This window comes from Microtus oregoni, unplaced genomic scaffold (assembly GCF_018167655.1).
Source record: "Microtus oregoni isolate MIOR12 unplaced genomic scaffold, Mior012 000022F_ref0000154, whole genome shotgun sequence".
NCBI lineage: Eukaryota > Metazoa > Chordata > Mammalia > Rodentia > Cricetidae > Microtus > Microtus oregoni.
The window spans coordinates 17,487,861-17,513,858 of NW_024543081.1; the positions used below are offsets into that span (position 1 = coordinate 17,487,861).

General features: G+C 49.0%; 1 protein-coding gene across 1 annotated transcript in view; it reads left to right on the plus strand.

Moving 5' to 3' along the window:
- Nucleotides 1-25,998, plus strand: part of Zc3h3 (zinc finger CCCH-type containing 3) — an 82,839-nt gene that overhangs the window by 11,926 nt on the left and 44,915 nt on the right. Inside the window, exon 4 of the mRNA XM_041672649.1 lies at nucleotides 18,522-18,672. Coding sequence (XP_041528583.1) covers nucleotides 18,522-18,672 — 151 coding nt within the window. The remainder of the gene's footprint in view (nucleotides 1-18,521; nucleotides 18,673-25,998) is intronic.

Sequence of the window (25,998 nt, forward strand, 5' to 3'; positions counted from 1 at the left end):
CACTTTCCTCCTAGTTGAAGAATTGCCCCATCTTCTATGTGTCCTGACTGAGTTTGAATCAAATACTGCACCTTGGCCACTGAACATAGACTGACTTAAGGATCTCCAGAGCTTAGCTTCACACTGGCTACTGGGCTGCAGAGTTGACTAAACTTTGTCCAGCTGCCTCTTGCTGGTCTGTCAGGGCCCACAGACGCTGCTGACTCCCACAAGGATACACTGCTGAGCACCCAGAGCTTTTCCCGGGGAACATGGCATAAGAACTGTCCTGGACATCATCTCCTATGACCTGGTCTGTCTTCAGCAAAGTCAGCAAGGCATGGAGGCAGCATGTGGATACAATTTAGCATACTCACACTATGTTTGCTACCTGACAATGGGGTGGGTGCCAGCTGCAGGCAAGTGCCCCTTAATGTGGAGTTAGAGACAGTCTGTGGTAGGTTGCGGGCTTCAAGACATAGTGACAGGATTCTAGGTAGGCCAGGAAAGGGGGCTATACCCAAACCTGTATTATGAGTGTAGAATAGATTCAGGGGTCAGGGCACAGCCTATGCATGAGCCAACCTTAGTGTATAGCTCTCCAGTGTTGGGCTGTGTCCTGATAGTGGGCAGCTTTCCAGGAACCTTTTCGTATTTACTAGTCCCCAGTTAGGTGATTGGTAGTCTTAAGAAGATAATCAATCTCACTGTAATGGGGCAGGTGACAGAACTCTGTGAGCATGGAGCACACCCCTCTGGTGGGGAGAGACACTTGATGAGCTCCACCCATCTGTTTTGTTTGTGGCTCTGTGTCTACAGTGGGTCCCTGCCCTGGTATTGTTTCTTAAGGCATTTGGGGCTAGAACCTGGGTATCCTGCATGGGTTTGGCAGACCATGCTGTAAGGATCCAGACCACTCCTCTAAATCCCCAACTCATGTTTCACCTGATGGAGGACAGTGATGGCACAATGTGCTGGACAACCTAGCCTTGGTCACCAGTTCATGACTTAAGCTGGTCAAGGGCTCTTCTCAGGTCTGCTTTTCCTAAGATGGGGAGAATCTTCCCTCTGGAACCACGCAGAGCCAGAGGCAGCAGCACTGTCATTGGTGCTTAGAGACATGAGTCCTGTGGAATAATGTGGACGCCGCCTGGCTTAGAAGGGTGTGCTCCTGATGGGCTTGAGAGCATTCCATGTGGAATTTTTTCCTGCTGAAGACAGCTGGGCATGGAAGACAGCTGGGTAGTTGGTACACAGTGTTCTAGGATAGGGAGGGATTCTCTTGTCTTCTTGCCTGGGAGCCTTCCTGGATTGCCTCTGCATAACAAAAGGACCTGGCCTGGTCTCCTCTGGCCAAGGACACTAAACAGAAAGGGTGTGATTCCTTGCAGACTTGTACTGGGAGCTCCAGGGCAGCACCCCAGCTAGGGCTGGCTGAGGAGGACAACCAGGCCTGTGGGGGATAGGAGGTGCCTGCTGAGGGTTCTGGGAATAGGTAGCTGAATAGGGAGCCCCTCTCACTTCGTGGGCTGGCCTTGTGGTGAGGAGCAGGGTGTGGTTTCATGGGACTAGAGGTCAGACTGCCATTGCTGCTTGAGGGATGTACAGAGATCTTGTTTTGCACCTGTGCTGGAGCCCAGCGATGACATTCTGAAATTTAGCCAGAGTGCATCTGAGTTTGACATGAGCAGCCAGCTGGCTTGCCTGCTCCTGCTCCTCTGCTTAGCCAATAGGTCTGGGCCTTAGGACTGACAGCTGTGTTACGGTCTCTAAGGGTATGCTTTGCTCAAAAAGAGTCTTTAAAAACATTCTTTGGCTCTTTCCTTTATGCCTAGGTCTTCTTATTTTTAGAGGGAAACATATGCCTGAGTGGGGTTCATCTGGTTCTCCTGTCCCCACAACTTGATCTGGGCATCAGGACTCTGAGTGTGGTTGGTGATTACCTGAAGGCAAGGGCTGTAAGCCACTCTGCCTCCTGTGCCGGGGACAGGACCTCACCTATCACAGAGTCCAGTCAGCCTGAGTATCTGAGGAAGCAGTGGGTGGAATGGAGGCTGTATAGATGTCTCAATGTGCAGTCTGTTATAATCACTCTAGGTGTAGCTTTCCAAAATTATTCCTTGAGGGAGGGAGGGAGGGAAGGAGGGAGAAAGAGAGAGAGAGAGAGAGAGAGAGAGAGAGAGAATACAGCATGCACACATGTACCACACCATGCATGTGGTGATCAGAGGTTGCCTTCTACCATATGATGGGTCCTAGGGATTGAACTCAGGTTATTAGGCTTGGTGGCAAGAGCTTTTATCTGCTGAGCTATCTTGCTGGCCTGCTTTAGCTGTTTTCCATGTGGCTTTTTTTGTGGCTTTTTTCCCTTTGATTCATGGGTATAAAAGGTACTTCTTAATTTGCAAACGTGGGGATTTTGAAATTATTTTAACTAATGATTTCTTCAGTTTGTGTGTGCAATTGGATTTCAGACCATTTGATGTTTCTGTAGATTTGTAATTCAACTTGTGGTTTGGTAAATTGCATTTGAGAGGGCCGAATCCTAACCACTAGACCACCAGGGAGCGACGGTAAATTGCATTTGAAAAGAATGTTATTCTGGCTGGTCTGAAACTCACAGAGATACACCTGGCTCTCCTCCTTAGTACTGAATGCTAGGATTAAAGGTGTGCACAACCATACCTGGCTTTCATCTAGTCATTTTTTCAAGTCCAAGTCTGAAAGAAAACATGTTAATACTACTTTAACCCTTTGTGCCACAATATGAACTCAGGGCCTCATAAATATTTTGAATGCTGTACGGTACTGAGCTAAGCATTCAGCCTGCCACTGTACTTTTTTTTTTTTTAACTTTTTATTGATACTTTGTGAATTTCACATTATGCACCCCTATCCCACTCATCGCCTTGTCCTTCCATATCTGCCTTCAACCCTTGCAACCTCCCATGGAAGCTGTGGTTTGTCATGGTGTGTCACACAGTATACCCTTTGCCCAAACAGCTTTGCTTGCAAATGTTCATTGCAATGAGTCATTGGACTGGTTGGAGGCATCTGGCTTCTGCTACGCTATTGATACAGGATCCTCACTGGGACTCCTCTCAGATATCCTGTTGGTGCCCTGTGTCATGGAGATCCTGTAACTTTGGTTTTTCTCTGTGTGTTTGTTCATTGAGGAATTACTGCAGAGTCTAGGTCTTCCTCTTGACACCTGCAGCTCTCCTGCCCACATCCTCTTTGGGAACATGTGACCTAGTAGAGATTCATCCTCTCCTAATATCTTGCCCACTGGAATCTGGAATGGAATGTCTTCCTTTCCCTTGATGCTGGGGTCCCTCTGGTAATTCCACGGAGGAAGATCTGTGGATACAGGATTTGTAGGTGTGGCTGTCTCAGGGTCAAGCTGTGTGTGCCTTTCCTGCTGTCAGAGCATCTAGATATCATAGGAATCCCTGGAGAGGAGACTGCATTCACTGTGGCCTTCTACTTTTCATGGATTTTCTGATTGCTCATCCCTCTCTTGTGTCCATATACATGGTGGTGGCTTAGTATTGCCATCAGTAACTTGTTTGGTATAAAGGGCACTCATTCTCCACAGGAGGCTAGTGTCTTGCCAGAAGGAGGAGGCATGGATTAGTCAGAGCCTACTGGAGAGGAATTCTTCTGGGCCAGGAGTGGTCAAGGAAGTGCCATAGTCATGTAGCTTGCGTCTTTTCAGGATTCATGGCCTTTTCAATTGAAGATTTAGTCTAAATGCATAGAAATTGATGGAATTTACAAAGAAAATCTATAATTGGGTATGATGACTGTAAATCCAGCAGCTTGTGATCATTAAGTGTCCAGTTATTTGTGGCTTTGTTTGAGTGTCTGTCTCTCAGGCCTGGCAGGAAGGACCCTGGCCTTGGAGATAAGCCCCTGGGTCCCAATCTTCATTTTGATGCTTTTGATCCATGGGTCTTTGGGGCATCCTCAGGGGCCAGCAGCTGTGCATGGCCTGCATGCTTTTTTTTTCCACTGCTGACTGGTCCCTGCAGAATCAGGACAAAGTATCTAGTGCAGGTAGACAGGCAGGTCACTGCTAAAGGGGAGTCTTCTGACTAGACACAAACCACTGTCTTCCCCATTCGCTTCCACAGTGCTCAGTCCCTCAGCCATCCAGCCCTGAGCAAGGGAACATGCCTTTTCTCCCTTTGCTCTGAAGGTGATGCCCAAGTGGAACTGTTGACTGTGGGCAAACACTTAGAAGTGCCAGTCTTCTCTCCCGGGGCTAATGCACAGGCTGTCATGGATGGGCACCTGTCATATGACCAGTTACAGGTTGCTGCTTGGCCTTCTGCTGGTATGAAGGGGTGGAGTAGACTTAGAGGCACAGCTGGTTCTGGGCCTCCTGTATCATTTGGTTTTCCCAGCCAGGTAGATCTGGCTAGTGTAGTTCAACATAGGGCCTGACTAGAATCTTGCCTGTGCCTCCTCTTTGGGGAGTATGGCCTCTAACTGGGACACTAGAATTCAGGTAAGTAGCCCACTCTCATGGTGTGGGTTGGTGTCACCTACAGAAGATAATTTCTGGATTGTGACCTCAGCTACTTTCTGAGTCCTAACCACCTGAGAAAAAAGTTTTGGAAAGGGCGGACATTCTAGGAGCTGGAAGCAAAATCCTCATGTGTGTCTCACAGGGTGCCCTGAAATTCTGAGTGGCTTACATGAGTAACTCCGTTGAATCTGTGACAGCCCCAGCCAAGTATCAGGAAGCTTGTTGGGTCTCAGTGGATGACAGGTTCTGGGGAGTTGTCCTTGACCTGTCCTGGCTGTGCTATAGGAATGGACTTCAGAGCCCTCGTGGACCTACTCCACCCAGATACCCTGCTCCAGAGCTCACTTGGGACATGTTTTGGGAACTAAGTGCTAAATGTCATAGAATAAAATGTTGTGGTTTTGGCACACGTTCCCCTCTTGGCTTGTTAAAGTGTGGTTGGAGGGCTATGAGATATGTCCTGGATGCCTTTTCTGTGGGTCGGCCATCCAGAGCCCAACTCTTACAGCCAGGGCTCTCTCGTTAGCCTTTGCTCTCTGCTCCTGTTAGTTAGTCCTAAAGCTGCATTTCCTCTTTTCAGTGCACTCAAAGCTGCATGGGCTGGGACGGGATCTGACAGCTCTTCTCCTAATTGCCCTTTCCACATCAGTAGCAGAATGTGTAAGAGGCAGGGTGTATGTCTTCTGGTAGCTCTGGCTCCTGCAGTGGGTTGGTGTTACATACAGAGGATAAATCCCAGGTTGTAACATTGGTCACTTTCTGAAGCCTTAGCCACCTGAGAAGAAGGTTTTTGGAAAGGGCTGGGCAGTCTAGCATCTGGCAGTAGAATCCTCATGTTTGTCTCTCAGGATGCCATGGAGTTCTGAGTGTTTCGTATGAGGACAACAAGCCCGTCTGAGCTATAGCCATGCTACGAAGTCTAGTCCTGTGTACAGTCGTTACTGTATGTCTAGAAGGTTGAAATAAGACTATGTTTTGGGGGTTTTCTCCTGAGACTTATTTTCCTTCTCCACTCTGTAGTGCTTCTTCCTTCAGGCCCAGCAGAGGAGCCCATGCTGGGCTTGCCATCCCAGGAGATATCATTCTGGAGTACTTCTACCTTTTATTCTTTTAGGACCTCACCTGCCCCAACTCCAGAGGCCTATGTAACATCTGTCTGTCTCCTGTAAGCCCCTCCTTGGGGCCTGGAGAAGCCCACCTGGCTTCTGACTATGTCTTCTAGATGGGCAAAGGCAGTGGTAGTTCTGCCGTTATATCTAGGCTACAGGGTGGGTTCCTTCTTTAGGTCTCATGTTTAGGTGGGCCATGGGGACAAGACTTGGGTTGTTGATACTGATTTGGGAAGGTTCAGGATTAGCTGCTACCATGTGAAGCACCTCTGTGGTGCTATTAACCCAGAAGAGGCATTACTCTGGAGCCTCAGTCCTTGGGTACCGTCGGTGAGTTTGTAGGTCAGTACTGTTTGAAGATCCATCCACCAGTCTGCCACTGTAGCTGTTTACCCTAATTCTAGTTGACTATCTAGTGGGCTTTGTATCTCTGGTGGGCTTTGTATCCCTCAGCCTTTCCCCAGATCACAGCATGGTTCCTTCTGCTCCCTCCTCCCCTCCCTGTTCCTACCTTGGTGGAGGGTCCTGTGGTTAGAATTATTCATGGCTCTCACAAGTGCTGTGCTATATTGGCAATCCTTCCTTTCCAGGACATCCTATGCTGGCCCTAGCAGGTTCTGAGGGAACATTACCCGCAGATGTTATAAGGCAGATGGTATCATTGCTACTGGCTGGGAGACTCCGGAAGGAAAGGATGTATGTTTCATGTTTGAGGGTGATGGTGCCTATCCTACAGTGGGCTGCATTTGAGGCTAGAGAGGGAGCCCTGCTGTCTGCTGGGGTCTTCACCTGGCTGAGGACAGAGGGAGGACGTTCTTGCTGATTTCTCAAGGCCCCAGTCTGCACTGTCGGCTCTGTGGGCAAGCCTTACATGTGTGTATGTGTGCATCTGTGTGTAAATATATGTGCAGAAGCACAGGTAACATGTTGTCTGGAAGCTGTGATATAAACTAGGTCTTTCTTGAGAATGTAGTCCTCACCCTGCCATCTCTGACTTGCTTAATGGGCCTGTCCTTGGTGCTGAACACAGGGCAGGCTCAGCGATGGACTCCCAGAAAGGTCCTGGTGGTGAGGCCAAGCTCCAAGGGTTCCCCTTGGCAGCTGACTCACTGCTTCATAGTAAAAGGCCAGGGTGGCCAGAAGGGAACTGAGGAATGGCCAAGAAGGGAATGGTAACCCAGTGTTAACAAGAGGAATACAGTTTCCCCTTAGTTGTGGCTGTTTTTATAGTCTGGTTTCCAGGCTTCTTTTCAGAGCATCTTTTTCTGGCTCTTATTTAGGGAGCAGAGAAGGGTTGCCAAAAGAAGGCAAGGCTGTGGTGAGCAAGGTGCTCGTGCCCTCTGGGGGAGTTTATAAGATGGAGTTAGGACCTCAGGCCGTCTGGCAGCAGCCACTCACCTTGTGATTTCTGCTCTTGACTTTGGAGTCTAGTCAGGCTTCAGTGGTGGGAAGGCCGCATGCAGCTCACAACTATGGATAGGAAGGAATGAGCCCAGTGATGGTTCAATCTATGGCTCTTTAGGATAAGCTGAGGCTGTTTCCTTACCTGGCTGTCCAGTGAAATCATTTAATAACTTAAGCAGCTCAGGTTTGGGGGAGGGTTAAGATGCAGCCTGGCCTTTGACCTTTCCTCCCACCTTGCCTTCAACATCATGCTAGTGTTTACATAGCAGAGCCTGGAGTTCTGGGGATGTAGATAGCTGTGACTAGTAGCAATTGAAGGGACCTGAGTTGGCACTGAAAGGTCACTATGGCCTGTACCCTGAAATTGAGGAGGGCTTGTTGAACATTCTGGTGTACCTCACTCAGAGTCTAGAGGTGCTGTGCTGGCACAGGCAGGCCCTGTCCCCTAGTACTGTGCTTATGCATGTGTGGGAGTCTGGTTCCAGAGGTCAGGGGGACATAAGCATCCCAAGGAAGAGGGGAAGTATCTGTCACAGGGTCCCTAAGTCACAGGGATGGTAGAGTGAGGATGAACCTAGTTGGGTGAGTTGGGGCTATACATACCCTTAGGGATAGGGGCATCAAGGTTAGGAGTAGGTTTTCATCTTTGGTATGTGCTACATTATGATGTTTGAGTTATAGATAGTTCTGTGGCACAGAGGGAGCACTGTACCTCCCCATACTTGGAACTAGTGTCCCAGCAGATCAATGAGGTGAAGTCATTGTGATTCATGATCCAACCAGGACTCACAGTACCAAGGAAGATCCTTTTCCATATGCGTTTGGGGCCTAAGGTCCTGTAGAATATGTCAGTGGAGAAGGCAGTTCTCTAGTCAGCCTGGACCCTGAAGTTAACTGGGTACAACTGCAAGCAAGCCAGTCAGGGGCTACCTGGGAGGCCGCCTGAGGTGCAGGGCAGCCTGCTTCCACCCTGCTGCTAGCAGTTCTCTGATGGTGGGTGGCATTATCTTCCCTTCTTCCTTCCCCAGCCTTTAAGGTCGGATAGAGTGATGGTTAGGAGGGGAGGGGAGATCCACCCCCCATAATCTATAGTGACTGTCACGCAACAAACTACTCCCATTTCATACAGGCGGGTCAGGTGTCGTGCACGATCGATGGCTAGCACACAATAATTACAGGAACTAGCAGCTTGTGTTGCTTGAGTGACTTTAGAAAGAGTAGGGTCTCAATCTTCCCTCTAATAGGGCGCTGACAGTCTGAGGCGGTAGCGGCTTTGGTGGCTGAGTGTGGGCTGACAGTGTTGTCATTAAACACCAGGTAGTGTGGAACAACAGAGAACACGGATCTTGCGCAGGGGGACAGGGTGGCTGACAGCAGTTATTTGTCATCACCGTGCTGCCCGGACTCCTCAGACTGCAGTGCGAATGGCTGCTTAGGGTGACTTATGGCCCTGTCTGGGACTGCCGTTGTGATTTGATAATCTGTAAATGTTTGTCAAAGATGGATTCCTTGTTTCCATGGTGCAGCAATGAAGGTTGATGACAAACCAGCTGTGGGCTAGGGGTTTTGGACAGCCACTTGACCATGTTCACCTGAGAGGACAGAATAGGTGAAGTTTCTGGGTCTGGGCAGGTACCTGAGATAGGCCCAGGATGTGATACCAGAGAGCCTCTTCCTCTCACAGGGCTGGGACTTGCTGCTGTTTTTGTGTTGGGTGAGCATATGCGTATGTGTGTGTACATGTGTCCCTGTCTCCTGTACAGATTCTGACTGGAAACTAGAAGGCCTGTTGCTATAGCTGCCCATATGACTGTAAAGTCCTCCTCTGCTGGTAAGGACTTGAGGCATGTTTTTCTACCATTTTGGGATTCTGGCAGGGCCTTCCTAGAGGCTAATGATCTTCTACCTGCACGCTGCCTTGCTGCTGTTCCCAAGGGGCCTGCTGGACATACTGGCCTTGTCCTCAGAGTACAGAGCCAGGGTGCTCTGGAGGGGCCTGAGATGCCCTATTATGCTGCCTGCGCACACCCCAAACCCAAAGACCTGGTTGCTTGTGGCATGCCTTTTCCCTTTTGATTTGCTGGGAACTATCAAACACAGGAAAAGTAGAGTGATTTATTAGACTCATAAAAATTCATACTTTGAGATTCCAGTCATCCCGCATCTGAAGCTTGTTAGAGCACGGTCTCTGGCAGCTCCTGCCGTGCCAGCATGGTGGTGGGGAGGGCTCACCAGTCGCTGCCTGCCTTAGCTGCCATCTTGTCTTGTTTAGAGAAACAGACAGACAGGCTCTGGGAGCACATGAATGACTCTTTCTCCAGGGAGGGTGCTTGGGAGGGCAGGAATTTTGTTGTGATAATACAGCTGGGACCTTATGGCTGAGAGGAGCTGGGTGGAGCTCCTTGGTCTAAAGACCTGGGCTGAAACTGGTCAGTATTGGAGCACACTAAGCATGAGTGGTCTCTGGGACTAGTTTAGGTTGGCATTACGCCTGTGTGCAGACAGACAGCAAAATCTGCCTATAGTTTGTGGGCACAGATGGAGATGTGGGCATAGCTGTAGGTGTGAACAGGTAGGTATAGCAAGTCAAGTTCAAGTGGGTAGGCTTTAGTCTAACATTTGCCATGGATAGAGGATGCAATGCCTCTGCAATTATTGACAGACTGGTAATAGTAGGTGTTGAGCCCTATGTGTCTTTTAGAGGCTCCTACAAAGTCTATTTGGCCTGGTGCCCACATGGCCTGAGCTGGACCTGTGTGTTGAGCCTCTGTGCTAGGTGGTATAGGCAGGCTGTTCCCAGTTCTTGTAAGTCTTGCTGTCGTCTTATCAGTATATTGAAGGGCTGCCATGACCGTCGGTTCTGCCATATAATTGCCATTGTTTTATGTGAGAGCATGAGAGGCAGAGAACTCTGTGTTTCTAGTGACAGGGATGTCTGATCATTTGGCTGTTACCTCCCTAAATAGTTGAGGGTCTAGGGCACTGGAGAAGCTGGGGGGCGGGGGCGGCATGGCAGGGGAGGCAGGGGCAGGCCTTCAGCTTTGTCTGCTTTGATTTTGCTTCCTCTCACAGTAGTTGGTCCCCACAGCCTGCTAGTGCCACCAGCAGGGAGGCAGGTGTCATGCATGAGCAGCCCAGGATGCAGTGCTCATCAGTACTGATTATTTCCTGTACCCTAAGAGGCCCTGCTACTGACCGCCTGGCTGCCGTGACTGAGGGCTAGAGGCAGCACATACTCCCATTTATGGTGTCTGGAATAAAAAAAGCAATTAGAACTTCTTAGCTAGGTGTCAGGGACCAGAAGGCAGAGGGTAAGCTTCCAGTGGGTCTAGGTAGGGTCAGGACCCAGTCTTGGGACCCTGCCAAGGACTGACTCTGATGCTGTCTGGGTGTATAGTGGTGTGAACTAATAAGTGGGAAGCAGTACTGGTTTTATCCATCTGTGGTCCAATGGAGGGAGTTACTGCTGGGTAGAGTGAATGGGACCTGGTCATGTGCCTCCGCTCTCTAGAAGCAGTTGCCATACACTGAAACAGCCAAGCCTAGCTGTAGACTTTCTTACGTACCATGGAGATGGTCAGTGATCAGAAAGATTGAGAGACACACAACGGAGCCTCTGTGCCTCTGACCTGGCTCTGAGAGTGTGTGCTTGGTCTTTTGACTTTACCTCATGTCAGGAGGAACCAGGCTGTTGGTGTCATACACAGATGTTCCTCCCCAGATATACTCTCAACCTGGGAGCTTAGGGCTTCAGGACTGGGTTCTGCAGGAGCTCTTATTTCCTTTGGCTAGCCCCAGAGCAGGATGTCCAGTTCCAGTATAGAGTCATATGTAACTTGGTATAGCACAGAGCTGAGGAGTCCGGTAGGATGAAAGCTGAAGTTTCGGTTTTGCCTTGTATAGGAGCTATTGGTATCATGCGGAAAGCTAGCCACTGAGCTACAGAAAAAGGAAATTATTTGATGTGTGTGTGTGTGTACTTTGCATGTCTGTGCAGGAAGCAATCTATGTGATACAGCTACAGTCAAACACTGGGAGGAGCTGAAGCAGAGCCAGGGGCAGGGGCATTTAACTCTGAACTGTGGTTCTAGGCAAGCTGCGGTATGGCAGAAACAGAAGAGAAATGGACCTGAGCTCGGGAAGGTCCTACAGTCTTACGGAGGAGTGGGATGGGTTTAGATGGCATAGGGATCCCCAAGTAGAATAGTCTCTTTTGGATCCTTTCTCCTCCTTTTTGATATAGGAGTGTCAGCTTACCTTGTTTGGCTTTCTTCTCAACTACCTCAGGGACTAATAATTACACATACCTATGTTTTCCAAGAGTGATGAGCCCTGGGCTGAGGTGACCCTCTGTGCTCAGGAAGTGACTGATTCCATAGTCCTCACTTTGGTTAGGTCTTGCTGTGGTCCCAAGCTCTGGTTACTCTGTGTCACCTGGCCACAGCATGGACTACAATGTGCAACATCTCAGGTCCCAACCCCGGGCCTTATATGGTAGTGTACGCCTGCTCGATTCAGGAAGAGCTTTCCCACCCAGGAGCAGCTCTTGCCTGCCCTGCTTTCTGTGAGAGAGAGTCCTGCTGACACTGCCTCTGCTCCTTCCTGCTATACTAGTGGGCACTGTGCTCCTTCCAGGCTTGTGGGGTTTGCAGACAGCTCAGATGTACGTCACGGTTTTAACCGTAGGAGCAGAGGCCTTTCAGAAATGTATGCTGCATGTTCTGTTTAGAATTTTGTGGCTATTTCCCCAAGAGTGCAAGTCAGCAGTTGTGGGGAAGAGGCCGTCTGACAGGGCCTTGTGCTGGCACAGTACACCATATTGGCTCTGCAGAGACAGACCTGAGTGTCGGCCTGTCTGTGTGTAACGTAGTCTTTCTGCAGGAGTCGTGGAGGGGGGTGGGTTGCTGGAGAGGACTAGTGTCTCCTAGGGCACCTGCTGACTGCAGCAGAAGAGACAAAGGCCTCTGGAAAGTGGGAATTGGATGGAATAAGATGGTATCCTTTTCCCATTGTGCTGTCTCAGCTGCTGAGAGTCTGCCTAGAAGCCACTAAGCTCAAATGACTTCTCACTACCACTGCTCTCTGGATCTTGGTCATCCCAGATAGGCAAGGGGTCCATTCTTACTGCCTCCACTGCTGGACCTGCCCTCCAGCCCTTTCCTGACCCAAATCAAGAGGGACGAAGTACTGTCACATGAGATGAACATCTGGGCTTGAGAAAGGGGCCTGACTTGTCAGGTACTTGCTGATATCTGCCCAGTATGCCCTGGTTCTTGGCAATTTCTAGTTTATCTTTTTAGTCTTACCAGGAATTAGGGTACTCTTGTCTAGTATTGTCCTTACTTCTTGAAGCCCTGGCACTTCCCTAATCTTGGCCTGTGGCTGTAATCTGTAACTACTTCTGCTCCTTCAGAGTCAGTTTCTCTGGTTGCTCTGGACTGTCTGGAATGCTGTTTCCTATCTTGCCCACTGTGTGTACATATGACACTGGAACACAACTAATTAGGCAATTAATTGTGAGACGTTTACTCTCATGGGAGAATGGCTGTGCCTTGGCTCTCCAACCTGCAGCTGTGGGGACTCAGGCACAGCTCCTGAACTATGGGGTGGCAAGAACAGTGTGTAAGGTAGAAGAAATGGACTTACAGGGAAGGTGGGTGGGCATGAAGTTGTGTGGCAGTCTTGGGTTCTATTATTAGAGAGCATTGTCAGGCCAAGGTGACAGGCATAGCCCCATCTCTGTCAGCATGTTCCTGCAGGCTCTGTGAACTGTAGCTCACTATCACCTGTCCGTACCAGTGACAGGTCAGACTGGTTCCTGCTGGTTGCTGCCCTCTACTCATGCTCATGTTTTTCTCGCAGGCCAATTGCACCAGGACAGATCCGGAGCTGGCCTAGAGCTTGCATCTCATCCAAAACTATGAAAGGGTGGGGAGGGGGGGGACACTTTAGACTACTGTCACTGATAAAAGAGATTTGGATGTGTAAATTTAACCAGTGCACTGTTGGCCGTGCTGATCCTGAGGTGTGGGGACCATGGATGAAGATGCTATTGATGGACAGATAGGACAGCCAGCCTATGAGTTGAATGGGAAGGCAGCATGGTTTATAGAGCAGCGTAGAAATCAATGCGGCTTCTGGAAGAGCTGATCCATGATGACTTCTTAGAGCTGTCTTAGCCGGTGAAGAGTATAGACAGTTTGAAGATATTGGAGAAGTGTCAGGGTAGCTGTTGGTAAAAAGCCAGATTAGGCAATATTTGAAGAAAGTTGAATCATACAGAATTAGGGACAGCGAGCCTGACTGGGCAGGATACTTTCAGCCTTGTAGCCCTCTCTGTGTGTTGGTCCCCGTCCTCAACCATGAGGGATCCTCAACCTGGGTAGTACTATAACAGCTCTGAGAATCCAGCTTCAGGTGGCATTGTTTCTGCCCTCTCTGCTCGTGTGCATCCTGGAGTGTTGTAGTCCTTCTGCGGATCCGACCCTACCTATCTGTTTTCCAGCATCTTCACTGTCAAGAACGTGGAGTAACTTTTAGAGCTCTGTCAGGCAGGTTATATTCTTTGTAGGCCCCACCTCTACTCCACTGGCAGGCATGTCTGCCTGATGGCTGACCCTGGCACATTCTGTGCTTGAGTGCCAGTCTCTGGCCTCCTTCTTAGCTGACCTGGCTGGAATGGAAGGATGTTTTCTTAAACCAGAGCCCACTCTGTTGAAGACTCTTATTGCTCTATGCTAGCCCCTTCAACAGAAGCTTGCTTCTGTTTCACCTGCCTGTTTCTGGAGCCCCAGCTAGGGTTGATGGACACCACTCTTAGGCATAGTCAGAAGTCTTTTGGCTCTCTGCTCCTGTGGATGGGGCAAGATTCCACTGCAGTGTTCTCTCCTTTCCTGAGGGAGCTTGTGTGGCTTTTATGGCCAGCATACATACCTTGACTCTTGAGCTGGCTAGAGCAAGAGGTGTGGAAGCAGCTTTTTCCTGGGTTACCCTAGGCATTTCTCTGCACAGAGTGCTAGTCCTCATATCATCCTATTTAGTTGGTTGTGAAGTTAGCAACTTACTTTCTTCCTAGCCATTTTCCTTTGAAGTTTTATTTCCATAGAAGTCTGAACTGCTTCTCAACTCCTGCCTTGTGATACCCATCAGAGGATTCTGCTGCCTGTGGTGGAGCCACCTAGAGCACAGTGCTGCTGGACAGTAGCTAACTCCTAGGCCCCTGGTCAGCCACTTAGGGGCTGTTCAGGCTTTCTGGGCTGAGCAGTCTCCCTTCTTCCCTCCTGATAGTATGCACTTGGATGAAGGTACAAATGTGCTCTTGAGGGTACCCTTGAGCTGCCCCTGACCAGCCTCCAGCCTGGGAGTGAGGATGTTGAACCTCACAGCCAGAGAGTTCAGTCTTGGACAGGAGCTGGAGCCCTGCTGATAGATGGGGCTCATATCCCATTCAAATATGATGCCAGCAGTTTTTTTGTAGTTTGTCTTCTATTGCGGTAGTAAAGTTTTTAATTAGGAAAGCTAATGAGTTCGATTAGTCATTAGAAGTGACCTCTGGACGGCGGGCGGAGAGGGCTGCATGTGTGGGCCTGATAACACAGCTAGGGCAGCGTAGGCAATAAAGGCGCAAGGGGCTTGATCTGAGTGAAGCGTGCCACAGGGGATACATCATGCGGAGAAAAAAAAATTACAGCCCTGGGAGTCTGTAATGAAGGGAATTAAACCAACATCCTATCTAAATAACATGATTATCTACACAAAACCCTTCAGCTAGCAAGGCGGGGTGGGCTGCCCCCACCTGTGTCCTCTGGGAGGAGGGCCCAAGCTGTTACTGACAGTGAGTCTGGCTGCCCAGTAGCTCTAAGTCTTTATCCCCTGTCTGCCAGGAAGGGGCCCATCCTGTCTGGTCCCTGTGTGCTAAGCATAGTCTTAGAAACCCTTGCTCCTGCTGGCTACTGCATCAGTTTTGTTTTGTTTTTGTTTTTTTCCCATCTCTGCAGTCCATCTGTCTGACAATTTGCCCTATACCCCCAGGGTCATTGTCATGAATATATCTAAGCTGTGTATCTGGAAAAGACTAGGGGCTGTGAATAGTTCGGGACCAGACTAGGGGGATAGCCCACTATTGGGTAGATGGGCTTCATAATCCTTTCTGTGAACCCCCAGATCATTTCACTCTCATGAGAGGTCTGTCCCTTGGGACCATAGTAGGGATGATGTGTGAAAAACCCCACCGTTCTATACAGTGATATGAAGTCAGGGAGTCTGAGTTGTTATCTTGTGTTTTCTTGGTGTGACAATTGGGCACTAATAAGTGAAATGTAGGAAGTTAGTGAAGAAATTTGATCCTGGGCTTGCTAACAGGAGGAATGAAAACAACAGACCTCAGCCTGGGTGCTGCCGCTCAAGTACTGATTGTTCTGAGCTGCTGCGTAGGGGGAGATTCTTTCTAGATTTCAGTCCTATGGGCAGTGGGGGTGGAGGGCTTCCTAGAGGAGGTAACATCTGCTGGATAAGGGAAGGTTATGTTAGCTGAAAAGATGACCAGAGAACAGGAGCGGAGCTGGTTTTGATCTGGTGCAGGCTGTCAGAGGGAACATGATTCCAGAATAGCCTAGTCCCAGCTTCTGCCATTGGAGTATGCTCGGCTGTGTAGAACTAAGCTATGTGACTCTAAACTGTGGATGAGTTTTAGGATTTGTATCTCAGTAGCAGTACACAGACTTAGACCCATGAGCAGGGCATGAACAGAAGAGGTTGTTGGTTAGTTATTGAGAGCCCTGGAGCCTTCTGTGTACTGATCTTAGCATGGGGAACAAGCAGGTTGATCCCTGAGCATTGCTCTGGTTGACATGCCCCTGTCTACTGGGAATGCTGTCCTCAGATAGCCCAACTATGGTCTTCTCATGTAGGGAAGGAATGATTCTAGTAGGCCACATTCTCATCTCATGGAGCAAGGAGCCTGGGTCTGGGCTGAGCCTGCAGGTAGTGAGGTCATCTCTGGGTTATTGACAACAAGGATGTCTGTGTTCTTGAGCTCTTAGTTGGAACAAGCTTGTATTGATTGTTGGCCTCTCCTTGCTTCTAAGACCTTGAAAATCCAATTCAACAAACATTTATTTATTGATGCCCACTGTGTACCAGGCCCTTCCCTGTGTCCTAAACATGTTGGGTTGTAGGGGCAGTGCTCAGAGTTGTAGATTCACTTTGTAACTCAGCAAGGATCACAGAATTTCAAGTAATGCAACTTCTCTTAGATTTATTATTATTATTATTATTATTGCAGTTTCTCTGTGTAACAGTCCTGGCTGTCCTGGAACTTCCTCTGTAGATCAGGCTGGCCTTGAACTCACAGAGGTCCACCTGTCTCTGCCTCCTAAATGCTGGGATTAAAGGTGCGCAACACCACTGCCCCACTAGGTGTATTATTTATTTAGATTTTTTGAGACATGGTCTCATTTATGTAGCTCTGGCTGGTCTAGAACTTACTATGTAGACCAGGGTGGCCTTGATTTACAGATTTACTTGCCTTTGCCTCCTGAGTGCTGGGATTAAAAACATTTATTTTATATGTATCTCTATGTGTGTGTGTGTGTGTGTGTGTGTGTGTGTGTGTGTTTGGGTGTGGGCATATAAGTGTAGGTGCTTATGAAGGCCAGGAAAGGGCTTCAGATCCTCTGAACTAAAGTTATAGGTGGTTGTGAGCTCCCTGATATGGGTGCTAGGGACCAAACTTTGGTCCTCTGCAAGGGCAGTATGTGTTGTTAACTGCTGAACCAGCTTTCCAGCTCTAATGTAGTTACTTGCTTTGGTTTCTGAACTCCTGTTTTCTCCTTGGTCAGAACCTGCTGTTTTTAGAGACTTAGAGAGGGACGGACTAGGAGATGGGAAATAGAGTAGACATGAAGGAGAGAGAGAAACTGAGAGAAAGATGAGAACAGAGAGAACCAGAATTGGAGAAAAAAAAGAGAAAACCAAATAAATAAATAAACAAACAAACTTTTCAAAGCTGCAAGTGGGGGGGAGGATCAGAAAGGTTGGTGAGATGGCTCAGTGGATAAAGGTACTTGCTTCCAAATATGAGAACCTGAGTTTGATTCCTCACATGGTGTAAGGAGACTCCTATAAGTTGTTTTCACCTACACATAAGTAAATGAGTCAGTATAATGCGTTCTTACTGATTTTTTAATAGAAAAAAAAAACACGAGGAGAGAACCTGTTGAATAGGTCTGATGGCTGGTGGAGGGAGTGACTGGGATGGGTCATCTGGATGCTGCTATGACATCGTTTTGGCTTGTATCTGCCTCTATATCTAAGAACAGATAGCTCTTGCACTGTCACTCTGAGGGCCCCTCAACCCCAACACAACCCAGGAGGGCTTTGACCAGGTGACCCTGAGACGTTCAATGTGTATGCCAACTGAAGCTCCAGTTAAAGCTGTAGCTCTGTGTCAGCGCTTGAGGGAGAGGCTTTTGCTGACATAAATGGGGAAGGACAGTTGTGATGTGGGCACTGTGGGCACGTGAGCTCATCTTCCCCCGGCCTTTCCAGCGTCTATTTGACTAAGGTGCTGCTGGAATGTGGGAGCTCTGCTGGTCTCCAGCAGGTTATTCTCAACTGTCACAGCTGCTGGGTCACTCAGAGCTACTCACAACCTGAGCACAGAGCAGGGACAGACAAATGTCTTTGAGTCTTCCTGGAGCAGGAGGAAGCAAGGCACAGATGAAGGGAGTTAGACCACCTGGGTATGTTTGGCTTGGCTCTGTTTAGGGTCCTGTGTCTCATACCGGAGGGGAGCAGCCATGAGAGGCGACCGTGTTAGCTTTAATTATCTGGGCAGTTAGAGCTGTACATTATGAAAGTCGGGCAATTAGGCTCGTTCCTTGAAGCTATGGAGAAATTGCTGGCTATCAAGTGGAAGGGAACTCGGGCAAAACAGATCCCTGCTAATTGCAAGAAACATTCAGCAAGAAAAAGCTATCGTGGATATCACTCCACAAAATGTTATGAAAACGGTGATTAAGTACATAAATCTGTTTTGGCATGGTGTTGGGAGGTGTTGGAGAGGAAGTGAGTTTTCTCGTGCCCCTCCTATACATGGGGCAGGACTTTGTCTCCTCTGGCCTCTGGGACCAACCTTGGAGTTTAGAGTTTGGGTGTTCTTGGTGTGGACTTTCATTTGTGAGGCCTCCTTGTTGCCTGGGGATCAGCTTGCTGGGCTTCTGCTCTTACTGGGGACAGTCATGCAGTGTTCCCATTCTGTCATGATGGCTGTGAGGATGTTCTAGGCTCTCCAGGAGATGACACCAGCCACCTCTGGAAGCCTTAGCTGGCAGGCTCTTTGGGAACATCTATGTGTGTGCAAGGAGTGAGGCTGGAGGCAGGGGATGATAGAGATTCCTTTAATGCAGAAAATAGCCATGGCCCCTTAGGGCTTCCTAGGCCTACCCCTGTTGACTTCCTGCTGATCCATGCTAATGCCTGAGTTTTCTTTGCAGCTTCCAGTGTGCACCTGCGGACTCCACCCTCCAATAAGGTGATTAAGACCCGCTACCGCATTGTTAAGAAGACCCCAACTTCTCCCTTCAGTGCTCCATCTTTCCCCTCATCTCTGCCCTCCTGGCGAGCCCGGCGAATCTCCTTATCCAGGTAGGAGGGCCTTACATAAGCTTCTGCAAACCTAGGTACTGGCTCACTGTCTACACATAGAGGCCTAAGACCTCTGGGATCTCAGCTTTCTCAAGGAGCTGCATGGTGTGCAACGTCTTGATTTGCAAACAGCCTAAGTTTTTTCATTTGTTTAGCAATTTGTATACTATCTACATGGCCAGCTTGCTTATATTGCATGCTCACAAAGATACATATGTCTACTGCTGATGTCAGCAAACCTACTAATTTGTGGGACCTCATGCACCATAGTAACAGCTGTCCTAATATATTTGGGTCCTCTACAGTGAGCTGCCCATGGGTGTCCTTGCTGAGAAATTTCTAGTGAGATAAGCCAGGCCCTGAGCAACCTGTCTGAAAACTACCAACACGCTAACTGTCAAGAATGGTGACGCAGGGTTCCTCATTGCCCTATCTAGGCCATCTCATAGAATGCACTGGCTTTGCTGTAGCTACTGTGTGACACAGCAGCAGGGTGGAGACAGCAGTTTACAGGAACAACCTGTATATGGCATTTTTGGGTCTCCCTCTGGGTCCCAGGAGGAGGTCTTTTGGGATATTGCTCCCACCTATCTCTCTCTCTCTCTCTCTCTCTCTCTCTCTCTCTCTCTTTTTAAGGTGAAAGTGTTCTACCTCCAGACACAGTGAGAGGTAGCAATCCAGTGCATAGGTAGGGAGCAAGGATTGGCATAGCCTTGTGCTGGGGGAGTTGTGGCTCTGGAGACTATGGGTGGGCCTACTTGCAGAACAGTGCATTCCAGGATCTGCCACCTCCGTAGTGCTGCTTTTTCATTGTTCGTGCTGCTACCCAGAGGATTCCAGGGTTGAGGCTATTAACAGAGGTACATCATACTATGTGGACAACCCTGCCTGGCTCTAGGGCCTATGGTGGGTAAGCCTACTTAGCATGTATGTTCAAAGCCTCCTGGCCTCCTCCCTTACTACTGGCCACACCAGGCTTGGCCCTGTTGCTGACTTTTCAGGAGGCAATAGCTGGAAGTATATTTTAAATTAATTTTACTGCACTTTTTGTAATATTTTTGTTTTAAATAGATTTATATGCATCTTGGGGGCTATTTCTACAAATTTATGAAGATAATTTTTACTCTCTCGATAAGGTTAAATTTACACCTGCTATTTCCATATTAATTCACATTGCTAAGTGGATCTAATTTTCTTCCGTTCCTCTATCTGGTGAGCATGGCCTTTCCTAATGCAATTTCCCCCTCACTAAATCACTGTGATCGGGAGTCATGATCGAGCTAAATTAACTTAAATTAATTTACTTAATAAGAGCCCCAGATCATCGTGAATGAGGTTCAGATTTATTGATTCTCAGCTAGTGAGAACCTCCCCCTCCTGCAGCCAGTATTAGACCTGTATCCTTCCTCTCATGGGGCATGGATAGGGGCACAAGGCAATGCTCCTTGGGGACCCAGCCATCTTCTCCCTCCAACCTTGGAGAGCTAAGCAGGCTCCAAATTTCAGTTCATCAGGGCTTCCTAGGAGGGTGCTAAAGGAGTCACTATGTAGACACTTGTGCCCAGGCTCCAATGGGCTGGGAGAGTCCTGTAAAAGGTAGCTGTTTGTTTCTGGCCTGCAGATGCACAGTCAACAGGCATGCCACACAGCCACTTGTGGAGACTAGGAGGTAAAGAGCAGCCCAGTCACCTGGGCTCTTCTCTCTACACTTCCTGTCCTGCAAATGTGGTACCTGGTGTGGTTCAGCTGTATTGGTGGGCAGGAAGTGAGGTGGATATTGCCTTTTGATGGCTCAGGTTCCACAGTAGTAGGAACCTGAATTGAATTTATGTGCTAGGTAGCAATGTGGACTCCCAGGCTTCAGTGCTCTCCCTGTACCCAGAGGTACAGTTCAGCTTACCAAGATGGATGCAGTTGTTGAGGGTATGTAGAGGGGCCCTTCCACTCTTTCCTGACCACTCACCCTGGTCATTTCTAAGCTCTTGCCAAATATTTGGAACTCTTGCAGGTCATGACTTTTGGACCTAGGGCTGGGGAAGGAACTAAGCTTAGGGGTACAGTTCTCTTGAGACCCTGAAAGGAGTGACTGCCAGCAGATTGGGCCTCCCTTACCCATCCCCTGTTGTGGCTGCCTCCTCAGCAGAGTGGCTGTCAGATAGTTGTTTGACCTGTTATCATCTGTTTGCATACACTTGCGCTTGGTTTATTGAAGCAACAGAAAGAGCCTGTCTCTAGGGCCAGTGGTGAAACTGGTACCTGCTTTTCTGCTGCCTGGGCCCTGTCAGAGCCAGGGGCCACAGTGATTATTTGGAAGGCATACTTAAGTGCAGCTACTCTGAAGGCTTTTCAGGTCTCCTTGTGCGATAGGAAGGATTGGGATGGCATTGGATTCAGACTACCACAGAGCAGGGACTGCTGCAGTGAAGAGAAAGTACTGCTATTTACTGGGACTCACCCATAGCTGCCTCCTACCTGGGAAGGGAGGACATCCCTGGAGGTCTGGGGGTAGCCCTAGCAGTCTTGGAAGTTTTGTTGGACAGGATTGGAGACTGGGGGTCACATGTGGTGGGGTGGCTCAGCATGGGTATGAGATGGCCTCTTCTTACTCTTTGTAGGATACTATGGCTAGAGATTTGGCCACTCTAGAGAGGGTGGCTTGCTAAATGACCTTGGCTGGGTAAGCCACTTCTTGCTTGAAGCCTTAGTTTCTTAATCTGCCCTTGAATTAGTGTTATTCATCTATCTCACTATTCTGAAGTGATAGAAACGGAAAAGCAGGTAGTGAGTATAGAAGACATGGATAGTGAGTAGCAGGGAGGCTCTACGGGTTAAGTGGAAATTCTCAAAGACCCAGAGACCAGCCTGTTTGCCTCATCCTAAGCAGAGCTTGTCAGTGACTGGGCAACACTACAATTGTGTGAGGCCTGCCTGCTACATCCTAGGGCTTCGTGCCTGTGTTTTCCCTCCCTGCTTTGCTGGGGAAGCAGAAAGTCGCTGACACTGTGTGCGGTTAGCACTGCTACTGTTCTGGGGAAAAAGCAGGGGTAACCATCTTGTTCCCTTTTGGGAAGTTCTATGTGTTCCTTCCTTAGAGCCTGTGATGACAGTGTAGGGGAACTGCCATCATCTCTTGTCTCTGAACACACTATGCCATGAGGTGACCTTACTTTAAGGTCACAAGAAACTGGCAGGAATATGCTGACAGAATGCTCACAGGAGGGGAAGTGGGTCGTCCTCTACTGTTGGCAGTCTCTGGGCTGGACATGCTGTAAGTCAGCTAGTGGCCTCAGATTCTTTTGGTTGGTCAGTGTTTGTCTCTATCTAGGCAGAAGACTGGGAGGCTACTGAGGTACTCTTAGGACTTTGAGGTACTCCCATTCTGGGTTTCTGAGGATGGGTATGCCCCCTGAAGCTGTGGTTGGCAAGCTCACTGGTTGCCCTGACCAGGTGAATGCATAGAGACCCGTGACAGAAGGTGAAAGGACCAAAGTCTGTTCTGAAATAGGACTCTGACTTTGAGGGTAGTGTCTATGGTGCCAGTCTCTGCCTTCCTTAGACGCTTGGCAATGACTCTTGGGTACTGCTCAACTCTGCGGTTGCTCTGTTGAAAGTGGTGTTCGGCTCATGACCAGGAGAGCTAGCAGGATGGAACCATTGTTTAACTAGCTCAGACCAGGGCCCTGGGAGCCACACTATGCCTAACTTGGCACCGTCTCAGCCTCCCAGAGTAATTCTTGAGCATTGCACACCACTGTTATCTTGGCACAGAGCTTATCCCAGGGGCTTCGGGCCCAGAACCAGCCCAAGTGACTCAAAGAATGCTGTGCAGGCCCAGGGTCTGAGATACTGGGGGCAGAAATTGAATGGGGCCTCAGAGAGGAGCCATCCTAGAACAGAGGCACACATCAGCATTGCGGGCCTTTTTTTTCTCCCTAAGATTTGTGGATTTGCTTGTGTCCTTGTGGCTTTCAGCAAGTTCATTAATCTGAACTGAAGCTGAAGTGTGACTTATATCCCTAAACTGCCTGTCACTTTTTTTCTTTCTCCAAATTCATTTGACATGAAAGTGCGAAATAAACAGAAGCCACTGTGCTTAAGCAGATGAATCGAGAGGCTTTTCCAGCCCAACTACAAATGGTCCTGTCACAGAGCTGCTGCTTGCTGGGTTGCCTTATTTTATTTTATTTTGCGCCCATGCAGTAAATCTTAAGTAATCTCTGTGCAGTTTGATGAGGTTTAGGCCAAGATTCTGAAAGGCTCTGAAACGCTTCTCCCAAAGTGACGTCTCATTAAAGAGGATTCAGCCGAGGATGGGAGGCAGCTCTGCTGCATGGCCGGGTCCTGGGCTCTGTCTCCATGTGTTTCCTTAATGAGCAGGTGCACCCTCCAGCCTGGCTGCCAACTGTCCTACTCCGCCTCCTGCCTGCTCTCTGTGCAGGGGATTGTCTGGTGACTGCCAGGGCTGCCACAACAAAGTGTCATCATGTGTATGGCTCAGAAGTGGGAATTTGCCTCTCACTTCTGGAGGTCAAAGACTGAGATCAGGGTGAAGACAGAATGTGGGGGCTGGGAAGGACTTGCTTTTGGTTTATTGGGGGTACATCTTCATATAAGGGGAGAAGAGAGCTCATGAACATTTGGTCTTTTTACTTAAAGGATACTCGTCCCATCCTGAGGACCCGATCCTCAGGACCTAATCTGACTCTTAATAGGCTCCCAAAGGCCCTCCCTTCAAATGACATTTCTTAGAGCTAGGGCTGCAGCACTCCATCCATGACAGGGAATGTATGGTTCCCATAGCTTCCAGACATTCCAGAGTGTGTGGTAGTGAGAGGTACTTAGGGACTCTTTATGAGGCCAGTGATCCTTCTCTCCAGGATTACTTCCATCCTGGTCTCCTCCCTAGTCTTGTTCAATCCTCTGGCAGTTTACAAAGGCCCTAGCTCAGTTCAGTATGGAGTTCTGTTCACACGGATGGCCTTAGATGCCTAGGGGCTAAGAGGCCTGTTGGGACCTAGGTCCTAGTAGGAATGGCAGTCTGGAAACACATGGACAAATAAGGCATATGGTTTTGGGAGTAGCCACTGGTAGGACACACTGAAGTGCTGAAATCAGCCCAAAATCAGCAGGTTGGGGTTTGGTCTGAGGGAAGACCCTTCTGGAAGCAACGCTTTCAGGGGTTAGGGCAAGGGCAGCACAGGCCATAGCAGTAGGGCCTTTCTGTGGTCTGGAGAAGAGTTTAGAATATCTGCTAAAAGGAAAGAAGCTGGTTTTCAAGGCCCATGGGTCTGCTCCTGAGCCAGTCCAGTATGGGGAATCATGGGTGATTAGGATAAGCATTGTTGCCTCCAGGTGAGGAGCAATTTGCTAATGAGGCAGCACTGTTAAAAGCCCTCCTTGGGGATTACACCCCTGGCTCTGCAGGCGAATGATATCTCAAGTTCTGGCTGTGGTGGAGTAAGAGGTAGGGTCACTCAAGATAGTTCACCTCCCCCAAGGGCAGAACTGGGCCTCTTTGACAGTTACCTCAGCCTATGTGATGCTTTGGCCTTAGGGCCTGATGCTACACAGTGCTACTGACTGACAGACTTATTTGTCCCCCTGTTTCAGGACAACCACTTCTACTGTCAGGCTTTCTTCCCTAAGACTAGGAGCTTGCTCTGATGAGTTCCTCAGCATTTGCAGCGTTGGATTTCAGGGTGCACCTGACTGTGAGGTCCGTATCCCAGTGACTTGCATGTTGTCAGTAGGATGAGTGACTTACATTTAAGTCATAGCTCTGAGCCTCACTCTGTGCCTGATACTCTTGCATAAGTACCCAGTCTCTATAGCATGGAGGTTAATAGGGGTTACAGGAGAGAAGACAGGGGATCTCTAGGGTGGTACCACATAGTGGATACAGTGGTTAGAAGCCTTGCTGTCTATCTGTGAGCCAGTACAGCCTTCTCTGACTTCCTTTCCTCAGCCTAGTGTCAGTATTGGGAATGTGAGGCAAGACTCCCTTCCCTCAGGGTTGCATGTATCCAAAGGCTATTACCTCAAGTCAGGAGATCTGGGTACAAGCAGCCCTAAGCATAGGGGTTTCCTGATTCACCCAAGACCAGGATGACAGGAGAGGAGTGTCCAATACTGTGGTTCTGGGGGAAATGGGGTCTCTGGTAGGTAGCATAGAATGGTGGTCATGTGGGTTGGGGTTATTCACCTGATTGGCACCCATTTTTACTTGTTGACTGTGTAGAGGTTGTGACACAGGTCAGAATCTAGGTTCCTGATCTTTCTTCCAAGCTCCCTCAAGTGGGTGTCATAGGCAAGCCACAGGTGGGTGAGGCCTTCCTTCCTGCTTAGGGTCTAGACTTGAAGTGCCTGCCAGCCTGACCTACATCTCAGTGGTTTCTTTCTTGCTCTTTTGTATCATCTCTTGTGTGTTCCCGCACTCAACAATATGAAGGCCCCTGCCTACTTGGAAGCTACAGCCCAGCAGAGGCCAGCCTGAACATGTCATTGTTCCTAGGCTGAGGGCAACAGATGGACCTAGATACAGTTCCCAGGACGTCTCTGGAGCGGTGGTACCTGTTGGTGAGTGGAAGATCATAGGCATAGCAGAGGCTTCTTGATAGGGGAAATGGCACAGCCTAGATTGGGAGATCCTAGGGAACCCTTATAGGAAGCTGGGGAAATAACAATGTAGGTGCTCAGCTGGGTCTGTAGCAGAGGAGTCTGGCCTTAGAGGATAAATATGGGACCCCGGAGTGGCCAAGCAGACCTGAACAAAGCAAGTCAGCTGCCCTGTCCCTGCTCTTGCTGCAGAGTGACAGTGGTGAATCTATTATCTGTGGATGGGGTTATACAGCTACTGTCCCATGCAGGGCCCTTGCTGACATCTCTGCACTGCCCACTGGGGCCTGCTGAGGTGGCCTGTAGAAGGCTGCTAGCAGATCCAAAGCCATAGCTCCTGGGCCTGGGCTGGAGCTTTCCTGAATCCATTCCTTGGCTCTGGTTCACAGACTGCCTCCTTGTTCTGTGTCCGAGGTGCCCAACAAAGGAAGGGAGGAGTTGCTATTGGCTCCTGGCTCACATGTTCCCTTTCCTAACTAGTTTCTTACTTTTAGTTTATTTAAATAACTTCTTATTTTGATATATTTTGTACTTAGAAAAAAGGTGCAGAAGTAATATAGAACTCTAGTATACTCTTTTATCTAAGCCTACCAATTATTTTCATTTTGCCCAATTACTACTGCATTGCTTTTGTGCCTTCTAAACTGGTTCTTGCGAACCTGTCTTTGTGGCTCTGCACACGTCTGTAGGCAGGAGGGACATCTGAGGCCC